The 17,579-nt window shown below is 43.1% G+C and overlaps 1 protein-coding gene across 1 annotated transcript in view; it reads left to right on the forward strand.

Annotated features, from left to right (window-relative positions):
* Positions 1-17,579, forward strand: part of LOC134610993 (protein HIRA) — a 31,829-nt gene that overhangs the window by 5,792 nt on the left and 8,458 nt on the right. The window contains exons 9-20 of the mRNA XM_063454462.1: positions 406-519; positions 796-866; positions 1,892-1,997; positions 2,224-2,442; positions 3,824-3,909; positions 4,054-4,245; positions 4,831-4,992; positions 5,875-6,073; positions 8,781-8,885; positions 9,096-9,244; positions 10,007-10,168; positions 16,457-16,515. Of these exons, the coding sequence (XP_063310532.1) occupies positions 406-519; positions 796-866; positions 1,892-1,997; positions 2,224-2,442; positions 3,824-3,909; positions 4,054-4,245; positions 4,831-4,992; positions 5,875-6,073; positions 8,781-8,885; positions 9,096-9,244; positions 10,007-10,168; positions 16,457-16,515 (1,624 nt within the window). The remainder of the gene's footprint in view (positions 1-405; positions 520-795; positions 867-1,891; positions 1,998-2,223; positions 2,443-3,823; positions 3,910-4,053; positions 4,246-4,830; positions 4,993-5,874; positions 6,074-8,780; positions 8,886-9,095; positions 9,245-10,006; positions 10,169-16,456; positions 16,516-17,579) is intronic.

Consider the following 17,579-nt stretch of genomic DNA (forward strand, 5'->3'; position numbering starts at 1 on the left):
ATGAACTTAGTTTTACAGCACTTTGAACCAACTGTAATGTATATTTTATACTGTCCAATTCTTCTCATACTTCTCATATTTGTGTATTTCAGTAGGTATTTAGAGGAAACTGGAATTGTTTTCACCCTCATTGCATTGCTATATATGCTAGATTCACCTAGGTCTTTTTATATGTGTATATTTGATCCACATTCTGTATTATTGTACTGCACATTTCTGTACAGTTGAATATTAATTATTAAATGCATCCACATTTCTGTATACGGTACAACCAGAAGTTAATTTTTAGTAACCATTTTTCTTCCTTTTGCTGCTGCATTTGTATTTGATGCATATTGTCCATATATTATAGGTGAAGATATTTTTTTTTAATTATTATTTAAACAAGTGTTATTTATTCCCCAGAAATTTAATCCAAAAATATTAAGGAAGAAACAGAAGAATGGGAGTTCAAGCAAAACCAATAATCCTTATTGTTGTTGTGCTGTAGGGAGTAAGGATCGCTCATTGTCTGTCTGGGTGAGAGATTCTCTGTTGCATTTATGTGTCTTATCTGACTTGCAACTTGATGGTTTGTTTTGTTTTTTTGTGGTAATTTTCCAAGTAAGTGAGATCATATATTATTCTAATCCCCTCTTCATTTGATTCTTTTCTGATGTGTCCTCTGTACATATATTCACCTCTTTTACCTTTGTAGTAGAAATTTTTTCTCTCTCGCTCTCTCGTATTGTAAAGTGTACTTGTGTATGTGGTCTTCCTCGTAAGGAAAATGTGTTTTTGTTTTTTCTTTAACAGCTTACTTGTCTTAAAAGACCCCTGGTTGTAATCCATGAGCTGTTTGATAAATCCATTATGGATATTTCTTGGTAAGAAAATATATTTTTATTATCCGTGTTTTGATTTGTACTAAAAACTTGCTTTTATATGTTAAAAATATAGATAAAGATACGTTAAGACTTCTCCCTGCTTCCTAACAAAGACCCAATTTTGAAACCTCAGGTGGGGCCCAAAGGTCGCTTTTTTTTTCTCCCTACAAATCTGCCTGCTGGTGGGTCTTTCCAGTGGTTCCGCTGGCAGCACCCTCTCTTGGGGGCGGAGAGGGGTCACAGGTTCGAGGTTACGACATTTTGCCCTTAAAGTAGACTCTGCGTGTTGGTGCCCAGGGTGTCGCCATGGTGAGGCCTAAGGGTTGGCCACTTATGGAGGAAGTGCATTTATACTCCTGAAAATTGACTTTTCAGGAACGCACACCCGTTGCGGGAGAATCTAGGGTGGAACCTATGCCTACCCCTGCTCTTTGTGACCATTCAACCCAACCCGGTTTGGTTTTATTTCTGTTTTACAATATGGTAACACTGGAATCGAGTTACCATATTGCATTCTAGTTATAAAAGATTGATACATGCAATTATCCTGTAGTGACCTGTATAACCTGCCACTATATGCATAATTTGTGCAGAATGTATGGTATACGCTGAAAGGCCATATAACACAATCTGCCTGGTAATTTAACAAGCATATTATGTTTTCAAAGCCATGCTGTAGGATGGACTCTGCACAGATTGTTTGAATAAAACCTCCACTTATATTTGAGAAAATTAGTTATACAAGAAAAATATTTATTTCCTGCCAGTTTTCACTCATCGCAATCTTGCGGGACTTTCTATCCACAAACCATATGGCATGTAACATTGATGGATACTTCTTTAGAGACTTCTTCCCTTCCCATTACATTTCCCTCTGGGTTTATCTACAGCTGAGACTCTGGCAAGACCATGGAAGCTTTTATTGTGTCCCATTGTTTTGTGCGGATTTTAGCTCACAACCCTTGCTCAGTCATCTTACAACGGCTAACTGCTTTTTTTTTTTTTTACTTTTCTTTGGTTTGCAGGACACTAAACGGCCTGGGAATCTTGGTGTGTTCTATGGATGGATCTGTAGCTTATCTGGATTTCTCTCAAGATGAGCTTGGAGACCCACTGAGCGAGGAAGAGAAGGTACTTAAACCTGCACACAATTGTATTGTGATTCTTCATGAGGTCACCAATATGTTTACTTTGATTACCAATAGAAGGGTTGAATGCAAACTGTAACGTTTTTTTTTTACAATTCATTGAGTGCTTGAAGATATTTTCCACATGCACATTCAACAGTGGAAAGATGACGCACAAAGCCTTTCACCTTCTGCATCTGTATGATCCATCATGTTGTATTCACACACAGAATAACATCCTCCAAAGCATGTATGGTAAAAGCCTGGCTATCACAACAGAGCCCCAGCTGTCTACTACTATCATCGAGAACCCAGAGATGCTGAAATTTCAACAGAGACAGCAGCCACTACAAGATGGAGAGCAGAGGGTGGCTGCACTAAGGGAATCCTCACCAACTCCCACAGTGGCCAGTATGGTAAATGGAGAGAGTTTGGAAGACATCAGAAAGGTATAGCTTGAGACTTTTACATTTAAAACAAAATGCAGGTGCATCTTGAATGTTTTGTACGGTCTCTTATTAGTCATGCTTCTGTGTAGTACAGAGTGTGTGTAATGTTGATTTCTTTATTTGATCGTTATCTCCTTTCATTCTTTAACGATCATACCAGCTTTATGTCACCACACATTATCATCTGCATTTTACTTGTATTAGAAAATATAACATATCAAAACTAGATCACTAACAATTCATTTGTTTACCAAACAATGTTCTCATAAATCCTCACATATAATAGTTGTTCTAAGTATCCTTAGAAGTCCAAAGTTAGATGGTATTTAACTCTTTGTTAAAGTGATACATTAATGTAGTGCTGTGTGGCAGATTGTTTTGATATGACAGCCTCTAGTGATTGACTAGGTAAGGGATAAGCAATCTTCAGCACTCCAGATGTTGTGGACTACATCCCCCCCATATTGTTGGCAAAGCATCATGGGAGGTGGAGTCCAAAAAATCTGGACTGCCGAAGGTTGCCTATGCCTGGACTAGATATTTCCCTTAAAGTGATCTATTATAGTTTTATTGAATACGATATAATTATAATAATAATTCGAGCCTATAGTCTCCCTGCCCATACTATCTTGATTTTTCTTATTTGAGATGCAATGAAGAATGATATGGTACTGTTGAAATCCTGGTGCCCTGTGTTTTGCATTGTCACCTATTCCAATCAGTTCCTGTAGACTGTAAGCTCGTTTGAGCGGGGTCCTCTTCAACCTATCGTTCCTATAAGTTTTCTTGTAATTGTCCTATTTATAGTTAAATTCCCCCCTCACATAATATTGTAAAGCGCTACGGAATCTGTTGGCGCTATATAAATGGCGATAATAATAGTGTTTTTCCGTTTAAGTAATTAAAACACCACAAGTGCCCACAGTTTTCATAGAATACAGATGCACATCGTAGAATCTTTTAGTATGCCAGCTAGACTTTGTCAAAAAAAGTCCAGGCTACAACCAAGGCATATACTGATTGAACAGTAACGTTTCCAATAAACGTAAGGATATACAGATGCAAATATGTATTGTATACTTCTTGTTGGAACACATAGTAAACCATTTCAAAATTTACAACCTTTAATATAATTTCATATGTGGGGAATTTCAGGGACCAGCCATCTGCTTTACCCTATAACTAGCATGAACATTTTGGCAATAAAATACATGAGGTACAACAAATGCTACAGATATATTTTGAAAAAAAAAAGTTTTGACAATCTTTGGTGCTAGACTCTACATAACCGAAGAGATTATGCTACTAAAATATGGGTTGTTGTAACTAAAAGTATCCTGCAGTATAAAAAATAGTGATATGAATCTTTTATGTATTTCAGAATCTTTTAAAGAAACAAGTGGAGACACGGACAGCAGATGGCAGGCGTAGGATTACCCCTCTGTGCATCGCCCAACTGGACACTGGGTACATACAACTTGTTGCAATGAAGCTTATTTAGGAGTGAAAACTCACTGTTTCAGATTTAAAGTTTAATATGTGTAGGTTACATTTTAAAGTTGAGCTACCTTTTTAATACTCCTTCTGTATTTGGTGGCTGTCCTATTATAGGGACTTTTCCACAGCATTCTTCAACAGCATTCCGATTTCAGGATCCCTCGCAGGCTCAATGCTCTCCTCGCAGAGCAACCAACAGCTAATCTCCTTGGATTCAAATACAACCAGCTCCTTGGGTGCTCCTAAATCAAGCTTAGAACCTGCAGGAAACGCAAAACCAGCAGAAGAAACTCCTACCAAAGATAGGTAAAATAGATCACGTTTGCCATTTTTGTATTTTTAATGAAACCTCTGTTTTTGCAAATTATATAAAAAATAAATAATCTTCCATGAATCTCGGAGTAGGGATTCATGAAAATTATTTTTGCTGACTATGACATTTTGCAAGTATTTTGGGTCAGTCTGGACATCATAACCACTACAGCTAATTTTCCTGTTGTGTGTGTTTTTTTTTGTTTTTTACATAATCGGAGGGCCCCTGATGTGGCCCAACCCCTCTTGTGAAATGTTGCTACTATTGATGTTATACTTTCATATTGGCAATGTGAATTTTGTTGCACAGCAAATAGTTTCATGCAGAACCAGGAGACATCACCAGGGGCATATTGACCTCATGTAGTATTTATGATGTTTAGACTGACCCATTACAGGTTTTACCACTGTTTGAGAGTTATTGGTAATACAAAACTGCATTTCCAAAATACTCTGTGCTCTGAAGATAAGAGGCAGTGAAAAAAATGTGAAAAATCTTGAATGACAACATTTTCTGTACATGAGGTTACTTTAATGTATCATGTAACTGAGTACTTGTTTGATTTGTTTTTTTTGTAGTGGGAATGCATCTTCTGTCATACCATCTACCCCCACAGGACTATCTTCTACTCAAGCGAAGATAGAACCTATGAAAGCACTCGACTCCCGATTCACTGAAAGATCGAAAGCCACCTCAGGAACGGCAGGAGTTGCTCATATAAACCAGACATCTGCAGACAGGTTAGATGTAAAGGGTCAATGCACTGTTTGTCATTTAAAGTGTTTATCATTTTTGTTATCTTAACCACAGAACAGTTCATGGAAGCATCTGATTATACACATTTTTCTTTTCTTTTGTAGCTTAGATCTCATTTATTTAAGTGTCTTGTGTACATCTTAAAGGATCACTCTAGTGCCAAGAAAACATACTCGTTTTCCTGGCTCTATAAGGTCCTTGGGTCCCCCCCCCCCCCCCTCCTGCCGGGCTCTAGGGTGAGGAAGGGGTTAATCCCTTACCTTTTTTCCAGCGCCGGGCTCCCTCGGCCCTGGGGACTCTCCTCCTCCTTTCCCCGTCATTGGCTGAATGCGCATACGCATTCAGACAGTCTCATAGGAAAGCATTCTCAATGCTCAATGAATAGTCTGCTAGAGCATGCAACATCTACCTGGGTGTGATTAACTTAAATTAACAGAGCAGGAGTTAAAAACCTCTGAAATAAAAAAAAAAACACACCATGTGCTGCAAGAACTGAAAGTGCTGTTTTCATGGAAGGTGTGGCTATGGCTGCATAAACATAAACAAAGTAATTTCACTTGTCACTGGCAGACAATTGTACAGAGAGACTGCAGGGGCATGATCTATACACAGGAACTGCTTTATGAAGCTTTTTAAAGTAGTTATAGTGCTTAAAGTCCCTATCATAAGAACAGTTTCTCAATCCTGTCCATTTCTATAATTAATCTTGACGTGAAGCCCTCAGTATCTCCCTGTGAGAATCATTGGTCGCACAGTTATAAAGAACCCAGTAGTCTCATAGTCTTCTACTTTAATTTTTTCCCCATTAACACCCTTTATTATGAGAGACAAGTCACTGATACTCTTCCCCTCCTCCTTTTATACAGATTAAAAGATCAGAATGTTACAAAAGACCAAAAACCAAGAGACCTCCTAGAGAGCAGCAGCGACAGTGAGGATAAGATCCCTGCAACAAAACCACTCTCCAAACGCAAGGCAGAGATTGACGCCGACCTTGGAGAAAAGAGGAAGAAAGGCCGACCTCGGAAAGACTCCCGGCTTATGTCTGTTTCCCTTACAGTGCAGGTTATTATGTTATTCATTTTCATACTGATTAATTTACCTATAATTGCGTTTAAAAAAAAAAAAAAACATGGTGGCAACACGTATGGGTTGTGCAAACCTCTGCAAGATAGATGATTAAGAAAAGTCCCTCCCCTTTACCCTATAAAGGGCTTCCCTGGCAAACCCACCTCAGTTCTTTCTTGTCCCAGCACGGAACGGATCAAGCTAGCACGATAGCTGCCCGGGTGGTAGGCTGAGCAGCATGGCTCTGTCCGTGGAGGTTCCGGAGCCCTTTCTATTTAACTGTGTGTCGAGTATGGGCGAGCCAGGGTATGCCTTTAATTATGTTGCAGGCCTTGCACCTGTGCACAGCGGTGGAATTCAAGCCCAGGCGGTGTTGCGTTCCACCGAAGTGCCGGGTGCGCTATTGCGCATGCGCAGATTGGAACTTCCGGGAAACCGCCAAGTGTGGATCCCTGTGCTGTTCCCTCTGGCAGCAGGAAGCTTGTCAGAAGGGTTCCCTGTGTCCACCCCCCACACGGCTCAGAGGTTTTCAAGGTAAGATTAGCTGATCTATGCTTTGAAAATCTGTTCTGATTAAAATTGCAAGTTATGGATGGAATTGTTTTGCAGAAAGTGGACTGTATGTGCAAAATAGACCGTTTTTACACCGTGGAATGCATCTGCTATGCACTGCTTTTGCTTATTGTATCTGTGCTTCTCTCCTTAATATGGTTTTGGGGTTTATAAATATGACCACGGTGCTGCAATTTCTTGGGTAAACTTAAAGGGAATCTCCAGTGTCAGGAAATGAAGAAGCAATAGGCTTCTTGGGCCACCTAGGAAGTTCTGTTTCCCTCCTGGGATCTTTCTTCAGTCTTTCAGGTCCCCTTTTACTTTGGAGGTGGTTCCTTTTAATATGTGAAAGCTTAACCAGCATTCTTAGTGGCCATTACCTCTGCCAAGAGAGAAAGTGAGCTTCTGTATATATCTTCTTCAGTGGAATTCCTTATATTCCATCAGGGTGAAAGTAGTGTTTCATCCCCAAACTTAAATTCTTCCAGAGTTATCTTTTAGAGATGTTTTACAGCTCATCCTTCTATAATTATGCCACTTCCCCGCTGGAACTAGATGGCATATTCTAGATTTTAAAAAGGGCATTTCAGATGTGCCTATCCATATCAGCCAAATTCAGAAGATCAGATCACTTGTTGTCAACTTCTAGGAAAGTTTTAAGGGCAATGAAGCCTCTCATAATTCTATTTCTCATTATTTCGCCTATCATAATGACCTATGCTTCAGTTGTTTTGAGTCACCATTGTCTTTCCCAGTTTATTCCACAAAGGCAATGGCTGCTTTGTGGGCAGAGAAAAGCTCTTGCTTCACCCAAAGAAATCAGCATGGCTGCTTCTTGGTCAGCTTTTAGCACCTTAAAAAAACATGAGGCATTTTCAGGCTAGATTTACTCTCTGCCTCTAAAATTGTGTCAGGGCGTGGGTACTTCAAGCTGTTTAGGCATCTAATTGGGAATCTGTTTAGGCATCTGATTGGGAATCTTGCTATATCCCATACGTATTGCCACCATATGTCGGAAAAAAACAGAAGTTTTACTCACTGTAAATGATTTTTTTTCTTAATATGGTGGCAGTACAAATCTCCCTCCCTCTAAATTACAATTTTGCTTACAGTGTGTGGCTTAGGTGTGTATTCTTGCTACGACTGAGGTGGGATTGCCGGTGGAAGCCCTTTATAGGGTAAAGGGGAGGGACTTTTTTCTTAATCACCTATCTTGCAGATGCTTGTCCCAATTAGGGAGCACAACCCATATGTACTGCCTCCATATTAAGAAAAAAAGAATTTACAGTGTGTACAAAATTTCTGTTTTCTGACTGTTTCAGTCGTTTGGTAAAAGGGACAATATAGTCACCACAACAACTACAGCTTAATGTAGTTCTTCTTGTGTGTGTAGTCAGTCCCTGCAGGCTTTTTGCAGTAAACACGGTCTTTCCAGAGAAAAGGCAGTATTTACATTACAGCCTAGGCACACACCTCTACTGGCCACTCCTCAGATGGCTATTAGAGGTGCTTCTTGGGGCAGTGCTGCACACTGAGGAGCACTTATCTGAAATTCACTGCAAGGAGACACTGAACTTTCCTCATTAGATGCATTGAATCAATGCATCTCTATGAGGAGATGCTGATTGGCCAGGGCAGCTTTTGGCTTTGTCCCTGGCTCACCTCCTTGGCAGAGATTTGACAATCTCAGTTAATCTGATGCTTTCCCATGGGAAAACATTGTGATTGGTTAAGATCAGCACTTCTGATGATGCGAGCAAAGGAGGCAAATTCAGCACCAGCAAACTGGAATAAAGGTAAGATTATATTATATTTAGAGGGGCAGAGGGGCTACATAGTGATTTTAACACTATAGGGTCAGGAATACATGTTTGTGTTCCTTACCCTATAGTGTTCCTTTACATTTTCAGACCGGTTTTGATAAGACTAGGAATGTTCATTCCTGATCATGACTGATACATTGTCTAGAACACTGTGACAAGTTATAAAGAACAATGTAGTTTAAAGACTAGAGTCCTTACCCTTATATTCTGAAGCTGTTTGTGAACTAGATTGTAATCAAAGACCGTTAGTGCTGAGTTGTACCAAAAAGCATTTTCTTTTTGCCTATCACTGCATAAAAATGCTATTTTCTCTTTGTACCCACTCTTAGTCTCAGGTTGCATCAACCTCAGAGAAGGAATTAACATGTGTAACCACGCCATCATTAACACTCAGACTGCCAACCCCAGCTCCTCAGAAATCCTTCACACTACAGGTAAGTGTGATCAGATATATAGAAGACATTTAGAAGAAATGTATAAAGAATTGTGTAGTATAGTCAGATATAGGAAATGTATTTTATTTGTGTGTATGATAAATTACACAAAATTATACTAATGGATCTAAAACCCAATCTTTGTCTCACATTTTTACGTGCCACACATACCTTATTGGCTTTTCCTCCCCCCGCCCTTCTTCTTCATAGATAACTACGGAGCCCTCTGTGTATATTGAAGTGGAAAATGAAATTAGAGTAGTAGCTGGATCCAAACTTAGCCGCCTCAAGTGTCTTCGGGATGGAAAGGAGTGGGAGACGGTGCTCACTAGCAGAATCATGGCAGCAGCGGGCAGCAAGTTAGTGTTATATTGTATAAATTATCTGTCTAAATCACAAATCTATCCTTTAAACTATGTGGTACTCTATTGTAAATCCAAAGACTCAAGTTACAATTTATGTAGCAGTAGTTGCTGCTAATGTATAACCCTGACATTTGTTTATTATTTTTAAAATTGAAATTGCACAGCATTCTTCAAATGCAAGCTTTTATTGGCTGGATTTAAGGAAGTGTGGTTAATTAGCGTTATGTTTTCTGGGCACCATATTTTCTGAGCAGCCCGCTACACCTATAAAACAGTAGCTACAACTTGCTTATGATTGATAACAAGGCTTAGTGTGTACCCAAACTGAACTTGTTGGCTTCTTCAGCTTCAGTTTTGAATGCTAGGTGAACACTATCTGTCACTATTTTTTATTTTATTGTATCTGTTCTTACTAAGCAGTGGTCACATGTGGTCACAAACTACCATAGTTTGATCTGTGGAAGGTGATCGCGTTCCTGCAGATATTGTAAGATCACTGCATATGTAGGCCAATCATTAAGCAAGAAAACATGCAAACTTTTTAAAAAAATTTTTTAATTCTCTCTGTACTTCATCAGAGACATACAGCAGGCCGATCTAAATACAATAAGCAGGAATACGGGCAACTACTGATATATAAAATTGATATATTTAAACATGCTGTCCTTACTTTAGAGTATAAACTTTGCTTAATTGGGGGAATTATACCATGTATTAGAAAGAAACAGACGATCATGTTTCATTTGTACTCCACAGTGATGTGGTGTGTGTGGCCTGTGAGAAGCAGACATTGTCCATGTTTTCTGGAAGTGGAAGAAGAGTCTTTCCACCCATCATCCTTCCGTCTCCCATTTCCAACCTGCAGTGCACGGGATCTTATGTTATGGCTCTTACAGCTGCTGCTGCCCTGTCTGTCTGGTGAGTTTGCTATTATCACAGTCTCATCTAGAATGGTTTTTCATCTTTAGATACTGACATTGGTATGCTTTGTGTAGAATTGTAAAAAGATTGTCTTGGACAGCACATAAAATCTATCACTAAAATTTATATAATGAAACGTCAAAATCCCTTTTTTTTTTTTTTTTTTAAATCTGTTTGAGATTAATCCCTTATTTGTTATCATTATGTGGAATTGCCATATTTAAGGATACCAACTTAGGGAGCTATCTACTAAACAAATACACATGTATAAACATAATCTAACGCACACACATACAATCACAGACCTATACTCACATGTATAATCACAGACCTATACACACAGTCACATACATACAGACCCACACATGTGTACAGTCACTGACTATACACACCATCACAATTATACGCACACACAATTACAAACCTATACCCAGTCCTATACACACACATCTAATCCCAGACCTATACACACACGCAATCCCAGACCTATGCATACATACACACACACACACGCAATCCCAGACCTATATACACACACACACACACACGCAATCCCAGACCTATACACACACACACACACACACACACACGCAATCCCAGACCTATATACACACACACACACAATCCCAGACCCAGGGCCGGACTGGGGATGCAAAGCAGCCCTGGAAAAAAAATCTATGCCAGCCCCATAAGTCAATGCGACATATATTGTCGCATGTAATATGTAAAGCTATGTCTTGCCACCCCAGATGATTGAGATATATATATATATATATATATATATATATATATATATTGCTTTTTCTAATATAAAATATTGGTCCTTTCAGAGTAAAACATTTAATTATACAGTAAGCATATCCAGTGGCGTACACACAACCCATGGGGCCCCAGTGCGAAAACTGATCTGTGGGCCCCCCCCCCCCCCCCCCGCTTACTCTGCGCGGGCTGGGGCCGCAACACATGGCGGGCGGGCACCTGGTCGCAGGGCTGCGACCCGTGCGACCGCGGTATGTACGCCAGTGCATGCATAAACACATACACTTAAAGGACCACTACAGACACCCAGATCAAATCAGCTCAATGAAGTGGTCTGGGTGCCAGGTCTCTCTAGTTTTAACCCTGCAGCTGAAAACAGCAGTTTCAGAGAAACTGCTATGTTTCACTGAGGGTTAATTCATCTCTAGTGGCTGTCTCATTGACAGCCGCTAGAGGATTTTCTGCGATTCTCACTGTGAAAATCACAGTGAGAAGACGCTGAACGTCCATAGGAAAGCATTGAGTAATGCTTTCCTATATGGGCGGTTTGAATGCGCGCGTGGCTCTTGCCACGCATGTGCATTCGGAGCTGAGAGGCGGATCGGGACGGAGAGATCCCCAGCGCCAAGGGAGCCCGGCGCTGGAGAAAGGTAAGTGCTTTAGACACACACACACACACTCTCATGAACAGACGCACACATTTACTGACAGACACACACTCAGTGACAGACGCACACAAACATACTCAGTAACAGACACACACACTAACACTAACACACTCTAAAACTAACACACTCACTAACACAATCACTCACACTAACACTCACTCACTAACACACTCACAAACTAACACAAAGTAACACTAACACACTCACTAACACTCACTAACACACTCACTAACACAATCACTAACACAATCACTAACACTAACACACTCACTAACACACTCACTAACACACACACTCACTCACTCACTAACACTCTCACATTAACACACTCACTAACACACTCACATTAACACTAACACACTCTCTCACTAACACACTCTCTCACTAACACAAACTAACACTAACACACTCACTAACACACTCACTAACACACTCACTAACACACTCACTAACACACTCACTAACACTAACACACTCACTAACACTAACACACTCACTAACACACTCACTCACTACCACTCTCACTAACACACTCACTAACACTAACACACTCACACTAACACACTCACATTAACACACTCACATTAACACACTCACTAACACTCTCACTAACACACTCACTCACTACCACTCTCACTAACACACTCACTCACTACCACTCTCACTAACACACTCACTAACACTAACACACTCACTAACACACTCACTAACACTAACACACTCACTAACACACTCACTAACACTAACACACACACTCACACACACTCACTAAACACACACACGTTTTTTCTGTTTTTTTTTATTTTATTTAATCCCCCCAGCCTCCTTACCTGTGTGAGAGCTGGGGGGATTCCCTGGGGTCCAGTGGTGTTGCTGGTCACCCGGCTGGCGGGCGCGCGAGGGAGCACTGTCCCCTGGGTGCTCCCTCTTCAGCTCCCTCGCGCGCCGCGTACTGATGCCGGAGCCGGAAGATGACGTCATCTTCCGGCTCCGGTTTCAGTGCGGTGCGCGAGGGAGCTGAAGAGGGAGCACCCAGGGGACAGTGCTCCCTCGCGCGCCCGCCAGCCGGGTGACAGCAGGGCCAGCCTCGGGGGGCCCGGAGGTGGCCGGCTCCTGGGCCCCCCAGCAGAAGAGGCTGGCCCTGTGGGTACATACCGGGTCGCAGGGGCGGCCGGGCCCCCTGGTGGGCCGGGCCCGGTCGCAGCTGCGACCCCTGCGACCCTGGTATGTACGCCACTGAGCATACCCACATGCCGACACAGACAATCTCACTGACACGCACAAGCTCATTGATACACAGCCTCATAGACAATCTCACTGATATACATAAGCTCATTGACATAAAAACACAAGCTCACTCACTAGCAGACACACACACACATACATGCAAGCAAGCTCACTAGCAGGCGCACACACACACAGCTTAATGTAGTGGTTCTGGTGTCTATAGCCTGTCCCTGCAGGCGTTTCAATGTAAACACTGACTTTTCCGAGAAAAGGCAGTGTTTACATTGCTTCCAAGTGACACCTCTAGTGACAGTCACTCAGACGGTCACTAGAGGTGCTTCCTGTGTCAGTGAGTAAAAACACTATTTTTAAAACACACACACCATGACAGACACACACATAACATGACAGACACACACACACACACACACACACACACCATGATAGACACAAACGTGACACAGACACACACCATGACACAGACAGTCTATGACAGACACACACACCATGACAGAAAGACAGACACACACACCATGACAGACACACACACACACACACACACACCATGACAGAAAGACAGACACACACACCATGACAGACACACACACACACACACACCATGACAGACACACACACCATGACAGACACACACACCATGACAGACACACACACCATGACAGACACACACACCATGACAGACACAAACACACACACACACACCATGACAGACACACACACAAACAAACACACATGCATACACTGACAGCATTACACATGTGGGTGATTGGCTAGGGAGTCATGCAGGGCAGAGAGCTGGGAGTACTGTCGGCCGCAGAAGGAGCTGGGAAGGCGGCCGCGGAAGGAGCTGGGGAGGCGGCCGCGGAAGGATCTGGGAAGGCGGCCGCGGAAGGATCTGGGAAGGCGGCCGCGGAAGGATCTGGGAAGGCGGCCGCGGAAGGATCTGGGAAGGCAGCCGCGGAAGGATCTGGGAAGGCGGCCGCGGAAGGATCTGGGGAGGCGGCCGCGGAAGGATCTGGGGAGGCGGCCGCGGAAGGATCTGGGGAGGCGGCCGCGGAAGGATCTGGGGAGGCGGCCGCGGAAGGAGCTGGGAAGGCGGCCGCGGAAGGAGCTGGGGAGGCGGCCGCGGAAGGAGCTGGGGAGGCGGCCGCATGGGAAGCTGTGCTGTCTCTGCTCCCCCGCCCTCGAGCGCTACTGAATGAGACCGGGGCCGGAATATGACGTCATATTCCGGCCCCAGTCTCATTCAGTAGCGCGCTGGGAGCAAAGACAGCACAGAACAGCTCCTTCTGCGGCCGCCAGCAGACCCAGATGTCTGCCCGGCCCCAGGTGCCGACGGCCCACCGGGAAATTTCCCGGTATCCCGGTGGGCCAGTCCGGCCCTGCCCAGACCTATACACACACACACACGCAATCCCAGACCTATACACACACACACACACACACACGCAATCCCAGACCTATACACACACACGCAATCCCAGACCTATACACACACACACGCAATCCCAGACCTATACACACACACACACGCAATCCCAGACCTATACACACACACACACGCAATCCCAGACCTATACACACACACACACGCAATCCCAGACCTACACACACACACGCAATCCCAGACCTGTACACACAGACACGCGCGCAATCCCAGACCTGTACACACAGACACGCGCGCAATCCCAGACCTGTACACACAGACGCGCGCAATCCCAGACCTGTACACACAGACGCGCGCAATCCCAGACCTGTACACACAGACACGCAATCCCAGACCTATATACACACACACACACACGCAATCCCAGACCTATATATATACACACACACACACGCAATCCCAGACCTATATACACACACACACAGGCAATCCCAGACCTATATACACACACACGCACAATTCCAGACCTATACACACACACGCAATTCCAGACCTATACACACACACACGCAATTCCAGACCTATACACACACACACACACGCAATCCCAGACCTATACACACACACACGCAATCCCAGACCTATACACACACACACACGCAATCCCAGACCTATACACACACACACGCAATCCCAGACCTATACACACACACACGCAATCCCAGACCTATACACACACACACACACACGCAATCCCAGACCTATACACACACACACGCAATCCCAGACCTATACACACACACACACACACACGCAATCCCAGACCTATACACACACACACGCAATCCCAGACCTATACACACACACACGCAATCCCAGACCTATACACACACACGCAATCCCAGACCTATACACACATACGCAATCCCAGACCTATACACACACACACGCAATTCCAGAACTATACACACACACACGCAATTCCAGAACTATACACACACACACGCAATTCCAGAACTATACACACACACACACGCAATCCCAGACCTATACACACACACACGCAATCCCAGACCTATACACACACACGCAATCCCAGACCTATACACACACACACAATCCCAGACCTATATACACACACACACACACACGCAATCCCAGACCTATACACACACACACGCAATCCCAGTCCTATATACACACACACACATGCAATCCCAGAACTATACACACACACACACGCAATTCCAGAACTATACACACACACATACGCGCGCGCAATTCCAGAACTATACACGCGCGCACGCAATCCCAAACCTATACACGCGCGCACACACGCAATCCCAGACTTATACACACACACAATCACGGAACCACACATGCACATACAGTCACAGACAAAACTAACACAAAAATGTACATTTATACACTCAGTACTTTAGAGGTCTACTCAGCCTCCCTACCTTGCTCTGAGAGGACTGGAATGGATCCTCTGTCCCTGGTGGCCTGTGGCTGCTGCTGGGCTGGGATCTGTCTCTGTGCGCTTCTTGCACAGGTCCCCTACACCCACCTGCCTAGCAGTGATGTGACGTCCTATCCCTGCAGCCAGCTCTCTGCAGAGTGCACGAGGGAGCTGTCCAGGAGAAAAAAAAGTAGATCAAGTGCTCCCTCGCCGCCCGGCAGCGAGGACGGCAACCGGGCCACACTGCTAGCAGTCCCGGGCCACAGGTTGGACACCGCTACTTTAGAGGAACACAAATGTCCATTATAAATGGTATTTTTAGATGTAGTAAAAAAAAAATTGTAATACAGAATAGAAGTTAGTTTGACAAAGTTCTAGTGTACAGTGGAGTAATAGTGATATGAAATGCCATTTATAGTATTTAACCGCAGTTCTCCCCCCCAACCCCCCTGCCCCCTGTTTAGGGACCCTAATGTCTGTATTTTAATAAATAGAATGCTTGTAAGTGCAGCTTCTAGCCACAACTTTAAGCCATCTTGGTATGAGAGAAGGTACTGTTACTTCCTGGCTCTGATACCCTAACAAGCCATAACATGGCGTGTGCATGTGCCATCACGGTCTGCCATAATAGATCATGGTATTCAATGTTTTTGTATAACTAAATCATGCGTCTACGATCCCCAATGCTCCTTTGTGATTTTCCATACTATTACAAATCAATGTGTATATATATTTGAATTGCTGCCTTTTTTTTTCCTCATCAGGGATGTACAGAACCAGGTGGTTTTAATAAAGAATGAATCTTTACAGCCCATCTTATCAGGTAATTGGGTAATAATTTATGTGTTTATGCCAAATTATTTTCTGTATTTTTGCATTTCAAAATGCACAACATATTTACATGAAATCACCATATTCTCTGTGTATGATTGCTCCATCCAATACAGGAGAAGTTAACGGTTTTACTAAAGAATGTTTTTCTTTTTCTTTTTTGCATTAACACTATAGGCACCAACAATTAGTTTAACCCTTTGCTGACAAGACCGTTTTTCTATTTTCTTACCATTAAAGGGACACTATAGTCACCTGAACAACTACAGCTTAATGTATTTGTTCAGGTGAGATCTATAGCTCCCTGCAGGCAATCTAATGTAAACACTGTATTTTCAGAGAAAATACATTGTTTACATTGATTGATAGGAATACCTCCAGTGGCCGTCACTCAGACGGCCACCAGAGGGACTTCCTATCATGCAGGGCCCTAAAAAGGCCCTGTACACGTCAGACGTTTGAAAATACGTCTGACGTGTGCAGGAGAGAAAAGGCACTGTGTGCGTGCCTTCTCTCTCCAGCCTGTCAGAGAGGAGAGGGGGCGGGCAAAGACCGCGAGCTGAGCTGTCAGTCAGCTCGCGGCCGCGCGCATGTGCTGTAGTGCGCTCAGGACTTCAGAGGGCGGCATGAATGCCGCCCTCTGAAGTATGTGCGCATGTGCGGCGAAGTATATATATTTTTCACATGTATATATATTTTTTAAAAGAAGACAACCTAAGGTATTAAACTTGGGGTATTTAGACTCTTTTAATGCAACCATTTTACCATCAATCTATGCCAAATTAAAAAAATAAAATGGTTTAGTTTTTTTGACACACATAGCAATTTAAGAATACATGTACGGAGAACTTTAAGGGTTACTGCCAAAGAACACCCCAATATGTGTTCAGCAACATCTCCTGAGTACAGTGATACCACCCATGTATAGGTGTGTCGGGTTTCTCTGGGGGCTAAAAGACCTTATTTGGAGGCTGCTCATTCCAGTCATTCCCCGCTTGCACAGTGTCGTCCAGAAGCTTGTACACAGCCTGTCAAATGCCTCCAGTGCCTGCGTTG

Source organism: Pelobates fuscus, chromosome 5, assembly GCF_036172605.1.
Source record: "Pelobates fuscus isolate aPelFus1 chromosome 5, aPelFus1.pri, whole genome shotgun sequence".
Taxonomy (NCBI): Eukaryota; Metazoa; Chordata; class Amphibia; order Anura; family Pelobatidae; genus Pelobates; species Pelobates fuscus.